Source organism: Carassius gibelio, chromosome A11 (genome assembly GCF_023724105.1).
Source record: "Carassius gibelio isolate Cgi1373 ecotype wild population from Czech Republic chromosome A11, carGib1.2-hapl.c, whole genome shotgun sequence".
Taxonomy (NCBI): domain Eukaryota; kingdom Metazoa; phylum Chordata; class Actinopteri; order Cypriniformes; family Cyprinidae; genus Carassius; species Carassius gibelio.
The window spans coordinates 16222960-16243824 of record NC_068381.1 but is presented as its reverse complement, the minus strand read 5'-3'; the positions used below and the strand labels follow the sequence as shown (position 1 = coordinate 16243824).

The window sequence follows — 20865 nt, the reverse complement described above, 5'->3', positions numbered from 1 at the left end:
TGCTTTACATTTTAGTAGGCTAACCTATATGAGGATGAGAGTCATTATTCAGATGATGATATCATGCAAGTCATTTGTCTTTGACTCATAACGCAACCGATTTGCCACAACAATTGATGCATCATAAACATCAGTTAGTAAGGCCATCTCCCAGATAACAGCACGGTAAATGACATGAAAGCTGCATGGTGCACGTCACTAGGGGACAGCACATATCCTGCAGCCAAGTGGACAGCAATGGCACCGATAAGACCAAACACGAAACGCATCGAATTTGCGGAAGTGAGCGGGCGGGTGGGGCCTCGACGGTAATGTGACCACAGTCGCCGTTAGGATTGCGTGGAACCAAGCGTTATGTATGACCCTACAAAGCCCCGTGGAGATTTTTAAGGCCGGACGCGAAATGAGACGAGGACGTGCGCAATGTTGAAGGAGCGACTGAAATAGGGTTTATATGCTCTAATTGTCTGGCGCTGAGTGAGGGAGCTAAGAAACACCAGGAGGATTTACCATCATCATCATCATCATCATCATCACACAAGCGAGATCTCATGACTGGAGCAATGTGAAACGCTGATATCGCTCATTCCTTCAATATATTGAGGAATAATAATGAACAACGCGCAAGATATGTCTCCCGATTTTGTCTTGATGCGCCTGGTCTCCGCGGCCGAGGATGACCGCTTGGACGAGGAGAATGGGAATCTATCGTCGTGCACTGGACTGACGGTGGCTATCAAGGGGAACTATGACTGCACGCAGAATCACGGCCACATTTCGGCGGTGAACAAAGCTCCGCAGACCAGCGGAACGGAGGCACCTGACGCGGGAGTGATGGCGACTAGACCTGCGCTGTCTATGCCGCCTCCTCCTCTTCATTCAGCCGAGGCCCACGGGTACGATCTCACCCACCGAGGTGGAATGGGGCCTCAGCTGTTGGTATTCAGAAACATATCGAGAGACTCTGAAGGATTTGCCGAGAACAAGACGGAGGATCAGCGCAGGGCTTTTGAGGACCAAGCGGTACTCGCTTCCGAGCCCGGCGCTATGGACGCTCAGCATCCGCCTACATGGACGCTGCATCCTCATGTTGCTACGGACACGGATGGAGGCGAGCTGTGCCACCGGCATCGCTTGATCACAGACAAACAAGACTGGCCTCCGGTGGTGGATCACAAAACGAGCTCGATGACAGAGCCGGGCTGGAGCTGCACGACGGCGCAGCGGCAGCTCCAGCTGCCCGACGGTCCCGTGCTGGAGCTGGCGAGGAAATTCGGCGAGCTGGGAGTCGCTCCGGTACCCGAGTTTCTGCTCAAGGATGGCGAGCTGCAGCGCTGCTCGTGTCAAAGCGTGCTGGGCTCGGCTGGAATCAGACAGGGAGAGGACCCGACCGAGACCAGTGATGCGCTGCTGGTGCTGGAGGGCCTCGGGTCAGAGGAGGTGAACGGCCTGGGCATCAATGCCTGTCAGAAGGCCGAGTCTCAGAACGCGGAGCCGGGGGCGTTCGCTCTCAAGTGTTTCCCGTCGGTGCTGTCTGGACAAGCTATAGGGGTGTCCGGGAGACTTTGCTCGCCGGCGTGTTGTTTGTTACGAGACTCGGTAAACACCAGGCCTCAGGCTCCTACCAGCGACAAACTGTCTCCCGAGGTCCTGTCCCAAGCCGAACCCAGCCAGAACACCCCGTGCTCCAGCCAGGCGTCCACACCGAAGGCCCGGCCGGACAGGAGCACGACCCGGGCGCATCTTTCCGCTGCGAGCGGAGGAGAGAAGACTCTGAAAGTACCGGGGAAATCCAGGAAGGGCTCGCTTAAAATCCGCCTGAGTAAACTTTTCAGAACTAAAAGCTGTAGTGGCTCTAACAACATTTTGGACAAGAGACCTTCAGTCACATTCTCCATATCCTCAGCGGGCAGTTTAGTGGACATGTCTGGAGCGAGCGGTGGGGAACAGGACACGGCCAGGTGAGGTCTTCTGCCCAAACAACACCTATTCAAAATCTAAGCTTGAACTTCTTGTATAGGGCTACACATTTTTATTTCACACACAGGCTACTACACAGACATACCGCAAACTTAAAACAGTTGGTAACAACTTGTTAGGTAATGAACAGGACACCACTGTAGTCATAATTGTTGTAGAACAACACAGACCTTAACTTATTAATAAATCATAAAACTTTTTCTACAAACCCATTGGAAATTGCATAGGGAACATAACACTTACGTTTACCTAAACCATAGCCTTCAACCGACGACTTTTCAGCATGTTGTGCTTCTTTAAATTTGACCCCGAATTATTTAAGATTTCAATGAAAGATTTAGCCTCACATATGCTGGTGATGAAAATTTACCAGGAAATGGAGCACTTTTTTTCATGTTTCTTTTAAATATAAATTGTGTTACTCCATAAATATTGAGTAAAAAGTGTACAGTAAAGTTGTAATAGTTTTCAATGTTTCTCAATGTCATACTTGGCCCAAGGATCACAGGTGAATGCAGTTTATTCATGATGTGATTATGTGTGTACTTCTATATATTTTAGACTAAAAATGAAAAATAACCTTGAAATACACAACAGAATGAATGTAAATTAATTTGTTGTCTTTCTGCAGCCAACCTGGACTAACAAGGGCACAAAGTGCTTTTTCTGCAGCCTCTTTTACTCCCGTTTTTACAGGTAAACAAAGATTTAAGGGAACATAATGGGGCGGAAGCTAAAGGAATCCTTGGAATACATGAAATGAAGGCACATTTGCAAACCGCTAATGAGTTTACACAGTTTATGGAAAATATAATGACACAGGCAAATGATTTGGATGAGATTAATCTTATTTGAAGACAATCTTTGTAATTATTCTACGTTATTGTAATGAATATTGTTAATGTTGTTCTTATGGCTCTTCTGTTTTGTGGCTCTGGGTACAGGAGAGACTGTGTCCTTGGTGGATGTGGACATCTCTCAGAGAGGCGGGAACTCCCCCCACCCTCCCACTCCTCCACCTCCCCCCCGGCGGAGCCTCAGTCTGCTAGGTGAGCCCCACTACAGATCTTCACACACCTCCTAGATCTCCTTCGTTTCTGCTCTCCTTCATTCATACCTATCTGTTTTTCCACAGTAACCTCCTCCCGGTACATTCACTTTATCCTTTTCACTGACACTTCTATCTTCTGTATCTGTATATGCACATAGTTTTATACGCTACCGTTTAATAAAATGGGGTTGATAAGATAAAAAAAAATAAACATGGCATAGTAAGTAATGTATGTAGTCTTGAAAACAGAGTCCCTCTCCTCAACATCCCATCACAAGAAGACTCTGTTGTATCTTTTTCACTTCACATCTGTGATCGAGCACAAGGCAGATGTTAAAGATGCCGTGTCAGCCTACTTGCTTAATCTTTCACTTTGTCCTTTCATTTCCCTGTTTTACTCATTTCATGGTAACAGGAGTCTCTGATAGCATTCTGCAACTCTAAAATGAAGAGAAGCGCGTGAGTGGGTTATTGTGTAAGTCTAGGTGTGGTTTGACTTCAGCAGTATTTGGCATACAGGCCAGCAGTTCCGTTTCTAATAAAGTGAGGCCTCCTCGTACCCTCTTCCAGTACATCAGCTCAGCGTGGCTGTGTGGTTTGGTAGTGAAGACTGAAATGATCTCAGTATACTGGAGATACAGGTATTAGATCTGAATATTCATATATGAAGAAGCAGTCTTTATCATGAGTGAACGAAGATGATTAGGTAGGTGGATTATTCAGTCTACGATTGTTTGAAGTTGATTGCTTATCGTGTTTGGGGCAGTGTTAATTTTGACACGAAATTTTAATTTAGTTTTAGTCTTAGTCTTTTGACTATAATTCTTTTTAGTTTTAGTCAAGTTTTAGTCATCTGATTTGTTTTAATTTTAGTCTTATTTTAGTCGACTAAAATTGCTTGGTATTTTAGTCGACTAAAATAAGACTAAAAGCTGGTATAGGAAACAAACTTAACCAAAATATATAAAACACAAATTCAACTTTATTTCAACACAACTGTGTCTTTATTTCGATTCAAAAGCTTTTATGCAGCAACAAACACTGTCATGATACTAAGCTGCCAATTGACCATCAATAAAAGAAAAATAAAGTTAGGTCCAGGACCTTAAAGCTTACAGCTGAGCTGAACAATAAGTGCATACATTTAAAGTAAATATTTAATAAGTTGGGTGGATAAAAAAAGTAACAAGATTTTATAAGGTATTCATTTGTCTAGCAATATTGTATGTTTTAAATACTACAATATTAGTATGTATAATGATAGGATGTGAACATTCACGTTTCACATGACTAATATAGAAATATTTGTGATATTGTCAACAAGTAGAACATTATAAAATATACTAAACATTAGTATTAATCAAGTGTATGTATCATAATATTACGTATTAGTATTGTGCTCTCATCTAACTTGAAGAAGGGGCTATTTTACAGTACTTTTCAGTTCGTAATATTTAATGCTACAACATCTACGCACTGCAGTTTTCCAATTTTGCTTAGCTCAATAAACAAAAGAACATCGTTGTGAAATTACATTTGAGAAAATGTCCGGGTGGCTCTTCTGTAAATGTCTTTTCAAATTGGTTGTGTTCTTGCCACGAATGAGCGCTCCGCGTGCTTTACACTTTGTTTTGTTTTGTTCGTCGTCAAACGCGAAGTGAGCTGTGGACATTTTGTCGCTCTTTTAGACATCACCTCTTCGAATGCCGTCTTCCCGGGAGCTCATTTAAAAACTGAAAACCTTCGCTTCACGTCTCAATAAGTCAGGCTCGGATTGGTTCTCTTCTCTCATGCAGTCTGTTCTGTTTTGCCGGTTCTTTTGTTCATTCCTCGCATCTCTCCCGTCTGCTGATTTGATTTTCGTCACAGTCTATTTTCGTCTCGTCCTTTATTCGTTGACGATAATGTCAGTCAATTTAGTCATAGTTTTAGTCTCCATCAGTGCCTTCTTTTTTAGTTTTCGTTTCGTTTTCGTCTGCAAAAATATATTCGTGACGAAAATAATGACGAAAATATTTAGTCAACGAAATTAACACTGGTTTGGGGTAGAGGTTTTAAGCTCAACTGACAGCATTTGTGGCATAATGTTAATTGAGTAAAAATAATTTTGACTACTTTTATTAAAAATAGAAAGAAAAGGAATAATGATACTTGAAAATGGAAGTGAAAGAGGCCACTTTCTGGAGAATTTAGAAGCAGAAATAGTAACCTTATAATTTTGATTTGATAAAAATCACTAAAATTATTTATTTGGCTATACATTTTGTTTGATAGAGCTATCGTAAAAGCTGTAAAGCTTTTAAAGTAATCGTTACAGATCTTTTAATGTTTACAGTGTTGTGTTGTCATGGCAACAAAGTTGCACATTTGAATATAACATTACAGTGAAAAGGTTATGTGATTTCTCCACACTGCAGTCTTGTTAACATTCACATTGTTCACATCATGTTGCTGGACTATTGTAACAGTATGCATTTTAACTTTAATTTAGGAAATTTTACATATGTCATTAAAATTTAAAAAAATCTTTGAACCCGGGTTATTTTATAGGTAACTTAAGCTAAAAGCATAAAAAATAATTAGTTAAAATGAATGCTACCTGAAATCAAATAAAATAAAATAAAACACACACACACAAAAAGCTAGCTGCTGAGAGAACATTTCTCATTTTCATTTAACTTAACTTGATGTACTAAACTAACTAAAACTGAAAAAAAATGAATAGAAATGTCTATATTTTATATTATATATACATTTGATGTTAAATAAATAAAAAAAGACAAAAACATAGAACAAAGTGACTTTAACTAAACATAACAAGAAAACCAACAATATAAAATAAAAAAAATCAAAGTATTAATACAAACTACAATAGTATCTCATTGATACCCAAATAACACTTGATTGAACCCCAGAATATTCTTTTATATATATATATATATACTTCACATAATTTCTTCACAGCTGGGAAGAGATGAATTTTCCAGTGTGGTGAGTGTATGATTGAATTCACACACCAGCATGTTGCCCTTGTTGTTTCCCAATGTTGGAGTTCCCCATGTCATACGCTTCCTGTCACGGCGTCTTAGTCTTCAAGTGCTATAAGAGGATCAGATATTGTCACATAATTGGAGGATTTGTCCTGCTCCTTTATGCATCAGACAGGCGAAACCCACGTTCTTCATGCAAAAAGCACAGGTCATTGAATATAATAATCACGTTAATCCCAATACTGCAGTTCGCACGGTATAACCCGGCTGCGTTTTGATTTATGTTCGGTAATAAATGCAAGAATAAATGAAGTGGTCGTCCCTTTGCTCTGAAGCTGAATGGTGTTATGGTTGAATTCAGTCATGTTCTGCTTCCTCTTCATCGTCCGTGGCACCTATCTCATTCTAATAGACTTTTAGCTTCTGTCTACCCTTCCATTGCTTTTTCTATGACATCTCCTCATCCTCCTGGCTCTGAACCCTCCCTCCTGCTCTCTTCCAGACGATATAGGTGGGCCGCAGCCTGGGCCTTTCCTAGTGAGTGTAATGGGGGCCTCCCTGCAGTCTCTCCCTCTGCCTCTTCCTCCTCCTCCCCCTCTCCACGCTACCATCCAGCATAGTCTCAGCCTCAATGGTAAGACTTGGGTGCAGTGGAGAGGGCTGTGTGTGTGTGTGTGTGTGTGAGTGTTTCAGGGCATCTTTCTGGTTCTGAGAGCAGATCCTAACCTCCCCTTCCCTTTTCAGCAGACCAGCTCCTTCTATGCCCTCAGAAGCAGCTTTATTCCTTGAAGCGTGGAGAGAAATGCAATAAAGTGTGAATGTAACTGTGGTATTCTTGTGAAAGGCAAAGGCAAAGACTATACATGTCACCCGCCGCATGTATTGTTTTGCCTTACAAAGGCTTCGGTTGACCGTGTGGTTTCGTTTTTCACTTCCTTTTGCAGTTCAGAGAAAAAAGGCAGTGTGTCTAAAGTTCAGAGAGGAAGTGTGAGCGATGTTCAAACTTAAGATGTGTGTTGTAGCATCTTTTGCTCAGTGCCTCGTGTAGAAATATAACTTGTGTATGAGGAATGAAGGGGATTAAAGATATGATAACTATAAAATCATAACATGTTTATTAGTAGTTGATATGACATTTCATGTGTCCTGTAGTGTGATATGCTATAGGGGAGCTTGGGGCAAGTTGTCACAGAGTGAAGTTGGTATACGGAGAGATGCTTCAGTAAATTAGTAATGGATCTGAATTATGGTTTTATACTATAATCATATGACATTAGAATAATTTTTGTCAAATCTGTTTCCAAACAGAACTTCGTTGTGCTCTAGCTTTTGAGCAAACAAGTGAACACAATATAGAACACAACTGGGGCATGTTGTCACAAAAGGACAATGTGTGTTTGGTACATTAGTACAGAATTTAAATATATATATTTATATTCCTGTCTAACTGCTATAGACAGTTTTATATAGATATATTTTAATAACCTCATATTATTCACTTGGGATATTTGTTTAATTAACAGTTCACAAGTATAACGGTTATAGTCCTGTCATTCTATAATGAAACGTTGGATAAAATGTATAGAAAATTTCAAAATACATTTTAATCTAAAAAGTTGTACACTGTTATTTGTTTTGTAGCATATATAATGGACAAAACGTATTGTGGTTTCCGGAACAATATTAAGGAGCACAACTGTAATTAATAAAAATAAAAATAGATAATAATAATAATAATAATAATAAATGTTTCTTGAGGGGCAAATCAGCATATTGGCATCACATCAATAAATTACATTTCTATTTTAAAATGTAAAAATAAAAATAAAACTTTCTTAAAAAAACTGGGTTTTTTCATCAAATTTTTGAATGGACATTTATCTACTTTTAGATGGAATATTAGTCTCAGCTGATTGCAACTCAGTATTTGCTTTTATATTTTAAAAATGTTGCATTTTTTTCTCAGATGCTTTCTTCCGGGCACTTCCACATTCGACTCCGTCACCAATGGAGACTCCGGCCCCTGGTAGAGTGGCCCCGGCCCCGATCATGTGTCCACTGAGAGGAGCAGATTCCAGCAGCTTCACTGCCAGCTTGAGAGAGCTGGAGCGGGTGAGAGACAACACCAGTTGAAGTCAAGAAACAAGAGAACTTTTTCACTCATGTTCATCTATAGACCTTTTTAACTATGAAATATGACTGGGGTTTCCTGGGGTTGTGGGTTTTGCGTGTTTTTTCTCTAAGCAGCTTTTCAGCATGGTTGTATGGTCATTGTGTGCTTGTGTCTGTAGTGCGGCTGGTATTGGGGGCCGATGAACTGGGAGGATGCTGAAATGAAGCTGAGAGGAAAGCCAGATGGCTCGTTTTTGGTGCGGGACAGCTCAGACCCACGATACATCCTCAGCCTCAGCTTTCGCTCACAGGGAGTCACACATCACACGCGCATGGAGCACTACAGAGGTAAACACACATATATACATATCTTTTTTTGACATATCAGACTCAAAAGTGTAGCCAAACAACAAATGAAAACCTGATCTTAACCACATCCTCTAGTGGTTTACAGTCTGATTAAAAAAGTCAGTGTTGACTGCACTGCCTGAACAAACAGATTAGATTTCACTACTTGCAGAATGACAGTTAGGCCTAAATTTAGATTTGAATAAAGTCAATAAAAAACAATAAGGTATTTCAAAGTCATGTTAATTCATAGTAATTAAAGAAAATGAAACACTGACTAACAAAATGTTGTTGCTTTTATCTTAAGTGAAAATGCTATTTTTATATTATAGCTAATTTAGATATTGTTTATTATTAAATTATATATATATATATATATATATATATATATATATATATATATATATATATATATATATATATATATATATATATATATATATATATATATATATACCTACACTACACAAGATAAAGTTTTCACTCATGTCTAAAGAAATTACATTGATATGGTCTTAAATATATAAATAATATTTTTACTTTGTATAAATGTTTTTGTTTTTGGGAAAAAATATATATGTTTAAACTGAAATCAAAATTTAAGGTTTGAATCAAACCATAAATACAATTTGAAAAAAACTAATACAATTGGCTGTACCAAATTATTTTAAGTGTTTCCAAAGTGTAATTTTTTCCCCATTGTATTTGTTTCCTTAAAGTTTGTTTTTTAACTCTTCAGGAACCTTCAGTTTATGGTGCCACCCTAAATTCGAGGACCGCTGCCATTCTGTGGTTGAATTCATTGAGCGAGCCATCATGCACTCTAAAAATGGGAAATTCCTCTACTTCCTCCGTTCACGTGTACCCGGTAAGGCTACAAATATCCTGCTCAACTTACAAGACATCGCAGAAAGGATTTTCAACAAGCATTTAATTGTTCTGTTTACTGATGCAGGAGGGATAAATAGGGAGAAAAGTGGTTGAAACTTCTTTTTCGTCTTTATTATAGTTGTGAACAAAGGGTGGGACAAAATACATTGGCTAAATATTATTTTTGAATATCAACATGTATTTTCTTCACAGTTTTTATAGGGGTATACAGACATTCTATGTGTTTAAAACTAGCTGCTTTTCATGGCATGCTAGATTAAATTTATGTTAAATAATATTTTTAATGTCATTAAGTCAAATATATATGAAGAGGTTTTCAACAAAAACTTAATTCTTTTTTTTTTTTAAGTAATGGGACACCAATTTAGATCCTGTTTCATTTAGTTACATTTCTAATGTATTATAGTAGTTATTAATATTTTTTATTCGTTTTTATTTTTAGAATTTACTTTTTTATTTAAATTTATAATTTATTTTAGTTTTAAAATGTTTTCGATTTAGTTAATGACAACCAATTTTTTTGTCTAATGTGCTTGTGGTAGCAATATGCACAGAAGTAAAGGGAAGAGGAAAGAAAAGATTTCATTTAAATTGTTTGTAAAAACCAGCAGCAGGTTTGAGGGTGTAAGAGATGAAAGGTCAGTGTAAAGAAACGTGTGGTGTCTGTTTCAGGGTTGCCCCCGACCCCTGTACAGTTGCTCTATCCGGTCTCACGCTTCAGCAACGTGAAATCACTCCAGCATCTGTGCCGTTTCTGCATCCGACAACTCGTCCGCATAGACCACATCCAGGAGCTGCCCCTCCCCAAGTATGACTCCCACACACTTTACATTATTTGCCTTCTTACGATTTCTAAATCACTACAATTCAAAGATTTGAGGTCTGTTAGATTGCTTTTCAAAATTCTCATATGCTCACTTAAGCTGCATATATTTATTATTATTATTATTATCACTGCTGAAAACAGTTGTGCTGCTTAATATTATTGAAACCATTATACATTGCTCGATTAATAAAAAGCTCAAAAGAACAACAGAAATGATCTTTGAAATGTTAGGAATGTTTTTACAGTCACTTTTGACCAATTTAATGCATCCCAGCTGAATAAAAGTATTAATTTCTTTTGAATTGTAGTGTACATGGGAGATGCATGAAATACTGGTACTAGGATGTGAGCACTGCTGACCTTCTGTGTTGCTTACCAATGTGAAGTTTTATGATTAACTCACCCTCAAGGCATCCTAGGTGTATATGACTGTCTTTTTTCAGACGAATCCAGTCAGAGTTATATTTAAAATTGTCTTTGATCTTCCAAGCTGTTTAAGGGCACTCAGCGGGTGTTGCAGTGCATCAGTCCAAAAGAAGTGAAATAAAGTGCATCCATCTATAATAAAAAGTGCCTCATACGGGTCCGGTGAACAAAGGCCTCCTGTAGCGGATCAATGTGTTTTTGTAAGAAAAATAACCATATTTAAAACATAATAATCAGTTTAATCTACATCATCCTCCCAGAGCTGTTTTTGTGTACAACTGTTGGCACAAGCTAGATTAAAGTGATCATTACATTTTGAATATGGATATTTTTCTAACAAAAACACGTCAAATCACCTTTGTTCACCCCCCGGAGCCGTGTGAGACACTTTTTTATTATGGATGGATGCACTTTCTTCCACTTCTTTCGTACTGATGAACTGCAACACACGATGGGTGCCATTAAACAGCTTGGAAGATCAAAGTGAACTCCAATTCAATTAATCTTAAAGAAGTTAGTCATATACACATAGGATGCCTTGAGGTTGAGTAAATAATGGGCTCGTTTTCATCTGATCTATCCCTTTAAATCAACAACACAGTTTAACATATGCAAAGATCATGGGATGCAAGTGCCCTGTTCAAAATAAGTATTTTAAAGTAAATTCTATTAATCAAAATGAATAAAAATATGATTATGATATCAAGGGAAATCATCTGCAGTTATTTTTGTCAATACGGAGCAAACATTTAGTTAATAATTTTCAGGGAGTAATGAGTGTATCACATATTTCTACCCAATGTTATTGAAATGAACGTATATACATTTTTTAGTACAAAAAAATGAAAAATATTTGCGTACAAAGTGCCTAAAAAAATTTACTTTTTTTTTTTTTTTTCTTAGACCGCTCATTGTCTACTTGAGGAAGTTCTATTACTATGATCCAGAGGAAGAGATGTACCTGTCAATCAAAGGGATGCGCCAGGCAGCAGGTGTGGAAAAGGAAGCCGAGTCTGAAACATAGCCAGATCTCTCCTTTTTCACTGTACGTAACTACAGCCATGACTGATTTACATTCATTATGTTGTACTTAATGCCAACTAGTTTAATTAACTAAATGCAAATGTATTCTCTTTTAGGAATTCTATGTGTGGATAATAGATGGACCAGCGCATGGACACTTCCTGGTGCACAGCTCTGCTCCAACTCCCTGCCAGTCTTCCAGCAGAAGCCAGTGAACATCAGCCGACTGGCCCCTCCTCTTTGACCAACACGCGGACAGAGAGTACAGAGGAGTGCTGGAATACTGTCTACGTTGAGCTGGCAAATTAACCCAGAGACTGACATAACAGACAAAGGACTTGAAAGTTCACTGGACAGCAAACAGTGGACTTAAAAATAATAATAATTTAAACAAAAAACGAACAAGGACATTTGACTTGGGGTACTAGAAAAAGCCTTCATCTGTAGGTTATATTACACTGGAGTTTTTAAACTGGCCAGTTTGTGAATCCGTCTCTGTTTGGTTCTTCTTTCTTTCCTCATCAGGACCCTGGGTGGAGTGTGTGACCCCTTTATTTGTCCTTTCCCTGATTGTAACTCCTTCAGTCTGATCAGGCCACATGAACTGTATTTTGAGTAAAAGACAAAGTAAACTTGAAAATAAGTGGTGGTATACTCAATGACTTTTTTACACATTATTTTTGATTAAGGATCATAATCAAATGAATTTAAGTTTGTCTCACCATTGGACATATCTGTTTGTCCTTGCAGATTGCTTTAATAAGTTACCAGGGTTTATATATATATATATATATATATATATATATATATATATATATATATTAGGGGTGTAACGGTTCACAAAATTCACGGTTCGGTTCGATACGATACACTGATGTCACGGTTCGGTTCGGTTCGATACGTTTTAGATACAGCAAAATGTAAAAACATCTCAACTTTTCAGAATGCCGCAAGCGCACCGCGGGTCATGTGACAAGAACCAACCAATCAGCTTCATCCTTTCCCGTAACAACGTTGAGAGCTCAGCCAAGATGAAGGAACAGCTGATCATAGTTGTATATGGATTGCAATTTTGAAATAAATTCAGTAGCAGAGCTACTGCAAGCGATTTTTAGAGCTGCAAATCCATTTATCCTTCGCTGAAATTTCCGCGTCTCATGGAGAGAGCACGTCATTGTTGCTTAGCAAAGACAGACGCCTCATGAGCGCTTCTGCCCGAGCGCTTTGGAAAGGAGGAGAAAGACGCGCTTAGCGTTTTCCACGCGTTTTTAGGAGCGATATGTGAACGGCCCCTAAGGCGCTCGCTCACTCAGCATGCGCTGAAGGCTCGTTGCAAAATGTCTAGTGCATTTAACAGACCAGAAATATAAGATCCTAAAATAACCAACAGGTCTGGTGTTTGGGTTGGATTCCCTGTAAGCTATAGTTTCTAAATGCTGCAGGGATAGTTTGCTGCGTGCATGTTTCTCCTTTTTTTCGTCTTTTCCCAGATAGTACTGACGCATATATCCCAGATATTCCCGCTGGTTTTTTTTTTTTTTTTTTTTGTAATCCCGCTGGTGTACCCTGTCATGTTGCAGATGTGACATACCGTTGTTTTTTTATCCACCACTCTCTTGCCATCACCATTATAGCTTAAAGGGAATCCAAAGTGCACCCAAACACCAGACCTGTTGGTTATTGGAGGATCTTCTCATTTCTAGTCTGTTAAACGCATTGGCTATTTTGCAAGGAGCCTTCAGCGTGTACTGAGTGAGCGAGCGCCTGCTGAGTAGCCTAACATAAACATATAAGATGGTGTTTTTTTCTTCTTCGGGAGTGTCAGGGGCATTGCCTGTTACGTTGTTTGGGTTATTGGGCTACCTTGTTGAACGCATATCATTATATTTCTTTCTCTCTCTTTTTTTTTTTTTTCAAATATAATTAATTACTCCAACGAACCGTTCGGTATACATAATGCGTACCGCGTACCGAACCGAAAGTGTCGTACCGAACGGTTCAATACACTGTAACGGATTTTTGTAATTTGAACAGTATTTTACTGTAATATGTACAGTATAATACTGTTAAATGTGCCAACAGTATAATACTGTAAATAGCAAAGGATTATGGGAAAATATAAGTTTAGTACTGTAATTATTCTCTACTGTAAATCGATTTACAGTAGCGACAATGCCCGCGAAAAAACTGACCAATGACAACGGAGACTTCTTTTCAACGGTTTTTTTTTTTTTTTTCGGTTGGTTGGGACAACTGAGGAAACACTCAACAAAAAGGTTAGTATTGTTTTGTTTCTGTAATTATTTTATTTAAAACCGAGATATTTTCAAATGCAGTCACTTATTAACAGCAACCTAACAAGAACCAGTGTTGCAAATTGAGTGAGTTGTGAGGACCATCCTGTAGTCAAGACTTTTTTTCTGCCTGTTTGTCAAGGCCTGAGGTAATGTTACAATTGTTACTGCCGTTATCATTATGACAACTTCAACGGGGTGAATAAAGTTTACATTGACTGATATTTAGTGACACAGAAACAAAATAAGCTTTTTTTTTAATGCTCCTCTGCCTCTTTAATGTAAATTAGCTAAGCAGGAGGACTCTGTGGAAACTCTACGTTAACAGCAAACGATCTTGAAGTACAAAAAGAAAACGTGAGGCAACACTAAAGACGGAGGTTGTATAACAGTATTTTGAAGTGAATATTTCGTTTTCATTTAGTTTTTTGCTGTTAGAACCGCGGAACGTCGGAGGTTTGGAGTTGCTTGGAGTTCTTTTCTGGCGGTTACCGTCATCTGAAGAAACTGGTAAGCTAACAATAATTCAATGAGGAAACGCTGGTGATTATTATACCAACGTTGACTCTTATATTAAAACGTTAACATAATATGAAAACTGTCATTTCTATCTTTAAAATACTGTTTAAAAAAGCAGCAGTCAAGATGGTTGCGCAGTTTTGTGTGCGAACACTGCAAGTTATCTGTGCGAACGCATTACAGATTTTACCACCGTATCATAATGCATAGGAACCTGTCTAATTTTAGGTTCAATGGTGGTTTGCCGACTTGTCCTTGTAGTTTTCAGATTCTGTCTGCACTAAAGTCACACATGCTTCCTAAGCACACACAACCAAATAAGGTTAACTGCAGACCTGCTCAAACGCATGCTGTGATTTGTCAGGTTTTGGGATGCGAGCACTCTGTACATCCCCAAATTTTCCTAGCTTCTGCGTCCATTTAAATTGGCATATAAGAGATGGGGAAAACGTTACCTGCCCCTTTCCCAACTGTGAAAAACATTTTCATGTAAAATCATCTTTCACATCTCACATAAGCAGAAAACACAGAGAATCTTTGGAGAACCCTGTAATAATAGATGCTGATGCATCAAACTGTAGACATGACAGTGACATCCATGATGACAATGACATCCATGATGACATTGTTGTGCATTCTGAGGTTGATGATAATTGCAATGATAAAGACTAGCATCCGACGAGCTGGATGGCGCCTTGAATGGCAGACACCGCCGTCGGTGTATGAATGAGTGAGTGGATGGGTGAATGTGAGGCAACTTGTAAAGCGCTTTGGATGGCCATGTGGTCTGTTGAAAGCACTATATAAATGCAGTCCATTTACCATTTTAAAGAAACATTTTTGACAGAAGACATATTTCAAGAGGAATTTTAATTATGTGGCACCTGAACAGGTGTATCTAGGTAAAAATTCCAAAGGAAAGGACTGCTTTTTGCAGGATGTTCCCATAAATGAAACCCTCAAAGCACTTTTGAGCCCTTGAGTCAGTCAAAGCACAGTACACTGATGCAAAGACACACAGATCAGATGACCCACATTTACTGGAGGATGTAAGAGATGGCAGGATTATAGTTTCTTAAGACATTTCTAAAAGACTATTACTGTTTTTGTATTCATATGTCATGCATTTGAGGTACACTTTAATTTTCATCATCATTTATGATCAAACTTCTATTTTGCAAGATAGGCAGACATAGATATCACAAAGTGACATATGCTTATAAAGCACTTTGAAAGTATTTTAAAACAAGATGCAAGTATGTTCTCTATATATGTAATTAATTTCTCCCAACCTTATGTTAATTGCTCTACTTTTAGGTCACTGCAACTCCAGCAGATGCAGAGAGAAGCCTCTCTCTGCCCAGTACCCCAAGACTGATTGCACTTGGTAAGTCTATTAAAAAGCTTTTTTATTTGATACTATGGATGAGATTAAAGTTGTTCAACATCTACCAGCAGACAGATACCCGAGAGCTGACTGAATGTCTGCTCTTGTGTCAACACAACATGCATGCATCGCGGTGCTCTTGTGAACACGTGTTGAAGATTAATATTTTGTAAATAAAGTGGTAAATTATGTTTAATTATTTTAGGCAGCAGCCAATCCAACCAGGCTGTACATCACAAGCTCTTATCCTAAAGCTTATAGGCTGCATTTATTTGATCAGAAACACAGTCATATTTTTAAATATGATTGCAATTTAAAATAACTGTTTTGTATTTAAATATATTTTAAAATGTTATGTATTCCTTTTTTCATTACTCCATTCTTCATTGTCACTTGATTCTTCAGAAATCTTTGTAATATCGTACCCTTGGAATTATAAGGTTCTATCTGACATTTTTGTCAAAATTTAGTTATTTACATATATTTATTCTGTGGCCACTTCTTTACATTATGTGATGTAGTTTTTGTTAAGTTATGTACATTTTGGAACTTTTTATTTAGAAAATAAAAGGTGCTTTCTACATGGAATGCAAAAAATTTAAAGCTCAATATCTCAAAACTGCTGAGAACGCAGATAGAACCTTATAATTCCAAGGGGACGATATGTTGACTTTCTGCTCAAGAAACATTTAAATTAAAATTAAAAACAATAATTTAAATTTGACGCGTGTGAGACACTGCAAAAGACTTGAGTGTAGTAGTCATATGTCTTTCTCTAGCACATTTTAAACAAGTAAAATATCCATTTTCAACTTTACATACACATCATGACATGACATTGTGTATGTGAGTGAGTGGCGTTCACACCAAATGGGAAAAGAGCGTCTGGCGCAAGTGATTTTCATGTTAAAGGGATAGTTCACCCAATAATCTAAATTATGTAATTAATAACTTACCCTCATGTCATTCCAAACCCGTGAGACCTCCGTTTATCTTCTGAACACAGTTTAAGATATTTTAGATTTAGTCCGAGAGCTCTCAGTCCCTCCATTGAAGCTGTGTGTACGGTCTACTGTCCATGTCCAGAAAGGTAAGAAAAACATCATCAAAGTAGTCCATGTGACATCAGAGGGTCAGTTAGAATATTCTGAAGCATCGAATATACATTTTGGTCCAAAAATAGCAAAAACTATGACTTTATTCACCATTATCTTCTCTTCCGTGTATGTTGTGTGAGAGAGTTCAAAACAAAGCAGTTTGTGATATCCGGTTCAGGAATTAATCATTCGATGTAACCAGATCTTTCTGAACCAGTTCACCAGATCGAACTGAATCTTTTAAATGGTTCCAATGTGCATAATCCACAAATGACTTAAGCTGTTCACTTTTTTAATGTGGCTGACACTCCCTCTGAGTTCAAACAAACCAATATCCCGGAGTAATTCATTTACTCAAACAGTACACTGACTGAACTGCTGTGAAGAGAGAACTGAAGATGTTTTAAAATTAATTTAAAACAGTTAGAAAATGATTTTACATAAAATAGAATAAAAAAATTGTGAAAATATAGTGCAATCAGTTCGGAAATTGCACAGTGCTCATTCAATAAATGCACAGCTAAACAGATTAGTTTTGAGTCTAGATTTAAATGTGACTAGTGTTTTAGCACATCTGATCTCTTCTGGAAGCTGATTCCAGCTGCGGGCGGCATAGTAACTAAAGGCGAACTCCCCTTGTTTTGTGTGACCCCTTGGTATTTCTAACTGACTTGATCCTAGTGATCTGAGTGCTCTGTTAGGCTTATATTCAGTGAGCATATCTGAAATATATTTCGGTCCTAGGTTATTTAGTTACTTATATACGAGTAAAAGTACTTTAAAATCAATCCTAAATGTAACTGGAAGCCAGTGTAAGGACCTGAGGACTGGTGTGATATGCTCAGATTTTCTGGTTCTACTCAGAATGCTTGCAGGTTTTGGATGAGCTGCAGCTGTCTAATGGTCTTTTTTTTTTCGTATAAAAAAACTGCAGTGTTTTGAACTCTCTCACAACAGACACCGAAGAGAAGACAATGCTGAATAAAGTCGTAGTTTTTGCTATTTTTGGACCAAAAAGTATTTTTGATGCTTCAAAAAATTCTAACTGACCCTCTGATGTCACACGGACTACTTTGATGATGTTTTTCTTACCTTTCTGCTTCAATGGATAGACTGAGAGCTCTCTGCCTTAATCTTAAATATATTTCTCGGGTATATATCTCACGGGTTTGGAACAAAATGAGGGTGAGTTATTAATTACATAATTTAAATTTTTGGGTGAACCATCCCTTTAAGTCAATGCAAAGACGCTGTTTACGTGCATCTGGAGGTCCTGTGGCGCAAGGCGTTTAGCACGGTACGGACGCGCGAATGAGGCGAACTGAGCGTCTGGCGCGATATGTGCGAGTGATTCAAGGGTGAGAGCGTGAAGAGAGAAAGATAATTCTGATTAGTCCTGAGGATATATCGCATTTAGGCTAAAAATAGGTTCAGCGCTTATCGCGGTTTGGAAAGCACCTGCATCTTGCAGTACATTCTAAACATGGAAATATAGCGATTTGGCAAGAAACGTTGATGGAGCAGCAAATAGGGTCAGTACACAGCAAAATTACAAAACATTGCAAAATTACAAAAAAAAAAATTATGGAATTTATCACATTTTGGAAAAGAGCTTTTCATATATAAATTTTGATTTGACTGACTTATAGGGTTGCCATCCGTCCCTTGAAATACGGAATCGTCCCGCATTTGAGAATAAAATAGCGCGTCCCATTTTGAATCAATACTGGACGTGGTTTGTCCGTATTTTCCGAGTTGTCTTCAATGCAGCATCTCATGCAGATCATCCCACCGGCATTCTGTGAAGACTCGTCCTATTCTGCCCCTGATTGGGTAATACTCACTGCCATCATTGGATTGATTGGTTTGTTTCAGGTTCACAGCCAATCAGAGTCAGTGGAGTGTGGGTCTCTTGGCAGAGAGTCGATTTGAAAGAATGGTGGAAGCTGCTCCAGATTATTTTTTAAACACATTTTAAAGTTTTACCGATTTGTTTATTACGGTTAAGGTGTACAGTCAGACACATGAGCATTATTTTAATAAGAGATAGGAGAGATATATTTAATAATTAAAATACAGTGCCTATGTGAAGCAAATAAACAACTTTACTAATTTAAACGATTGCATTCTTCAATAGGCTACAGTACAATTAAGAATAGACTATATAAAATAGATTAACTTACCAATAATAAAAAGAAAATAACAATAATTGTGTGTTTTACATGAATTTAGAAATGTTTGTAGATCAGTTATTTATTATGTGGTTTCACTGTTTGGATGGTGTTACTGTCTGCAAATATTTTATCCAAAATCTGTGTTCACGCCACCTTATACAATTACTAAAGTTCATTAGCAATTAATATTTTTATGAAAACATGTTTTAAGTTGTGATTTACTCTTATTTTTCTGTATTGAAGGTGGCAACCCTACTGACGATTTAAGATTCAAAATCTCTTCAATACAAAAACATTCCCTGTGTGAGTTCCTGTGTTTAACACGAATATCCACTCGATTGCTAATGTGACATTGATTTATACAACAGTTCAACAAACGAAAGGTATTAATATTAAGTGATGTTCATTTTAAACACAGTAATAGTCAGTATTTTTCGATACAAAAAATAGCTCCAACAAAAGCTACTGCAGAACAGCACCACACAGCAGTGTTTGTGAATGAATCTGCGGCTTTGAATAAATTAAGAGAGCCAATAATTCAATGATTCATTGATAATTACAGCCATTTGCTTCCTTACTGAATGAATGAATGCCTCACAAATAAAGATAGTGACTTGTTGCGACGTACTGGGGGTTTTAATTTAATATTTAAAGCATCACTTTGTTTTTACCATCATTGCATATTTCTCTATTGAATTTTTTATATTTTTATTTAAAGCATTATTTATTTTATAAAAGTATTTGTGTATCTGTCTAATCTGTTCATAATCTGTCTACAATGTATAATTAATTATTTATTTATATAGTACATATTGCTTTTATTAACATAAAACTGCATACAGCACCATGTTATGACTGTTGGGAAATCACTGGTTTGATAAATGTGTTTTTTCTTGTGCTTGCAGGTTCATTCTGAGAATAAACCCTGATGGCACCAAATGCCTAAATCACAAAATCAAAATCACAGATCAGCCGGCCATCTGGAAAAAGGGTGCAGAGAAAAATTGCCAGCCTGAATCCTCTTGTGACATCTTTCATCAGAGAGCTTGTTGAATTCGATTGGCCAAATATTGAAAGAAAACACGACTAAAACATATTTTTACTGTTTGATTTGTTCTGCTTTTCAGAATGTTTTTCAGAAATGTTTAGCCATGTTACAAATACACAGGATGAATTCACACACATTTGTAGAATGTACTTTTTAAAGTAAATGTTAAATAATGAAATAGTTAAACAATGAAACAGCACATTTTAATGACAAATGTTCATGAGAACTTATGCATTTTTGGGGGAGTAAAAAACGTATAGTTTACAGCTAGTGGTTTTTCATTCGTTAAACATCAGTTACACCTGTTGTTAATTGGTTCGTCTTTTTTTATACTCTGTGTTTGGTTTTGTTGCTTTGTTTTCTGAGTATTTTGAGTTATATATTAAATAAAACTTTGACTGCTGCGATTAGATCAGTTTCATCCAACTTTATTGCAACCTTACCAGTGACATGTAGATTAAAATTTTATTAATTTTGTAACAGTAAAGCAAATGAAGCTAGACCCAAATCTACAAAAAAAGCCTGAGTAATATGAAATCAATTCTAGTACTGTAAATAAAAATACAGTACTTGTACTGTAAATAATAATACAATATACAGTATTATTACTGCATATTAAAATACAGTACTTGTACTGTAATTGAAAAATACAGTACTCATACTGTAAATAGTAATACAGTATGCATTATTATTACTGTA

General features: G+C 37.4%; 1 protein-coding gene and 1 long non-coding RNA gene across 3 annotated transcripts; both read left to right on the top strand.

Moving 5' to 3' along the window:
• The first annotated feature begins 251 nt into the window (after nt 1-251).
• On the top strand, nt 252-12290 carry LOC128022468 (suppressor of cytokine signaling 7). 2 transcript variants are annotated; one of them, XM_052610087.1, is made up of 10 exons: nt 252-1961; nt 2612-2676; nt 2925-3029; nt 6524-6655; nt 7988-8133; nt 8313-8481; nt 9221-9349; nt 10045-10180; nt 11528-11669; nt 11764-12290. In XM_052610087.1, the coding sequence occupies exons 1-9, from the start codon at nt 613-615 to the stop codon at nt 11646-11648; spliced, it is 2352 nt and encodes a 783-aa protein (XP_052466047.1). In that variant the 5' UTR covers nt 252-612; the 3' UTR covers nt 11649-11669; nt 11764-12290. The 2 variants fall into 2 exon arrangements, with proteins under 2 accessions (XP_052466047.1, XP_052466048.1); XM_052610088.1 differs by lacking the exon at nt 6524-6655 and having other exon boundaries at nt 257-1961.
• Nucleotides 12291-13951: 1661 nt separating this feature from the next.
• LOC128022485 (uncharacterized) lies at nt 13952-20663 on the top strand. The gene is made up of 3 exons (XR_008185933.1): nt 13952-14451; nt 15778-15847; nt 20024-20663. It is a non-coding gene; the product is annotated as an uncharacterized LOC128022485 (long non-coding RNA).
• The last annotated feature ends 202 nt before the right edge of the window (nt 20664-20865 follow it).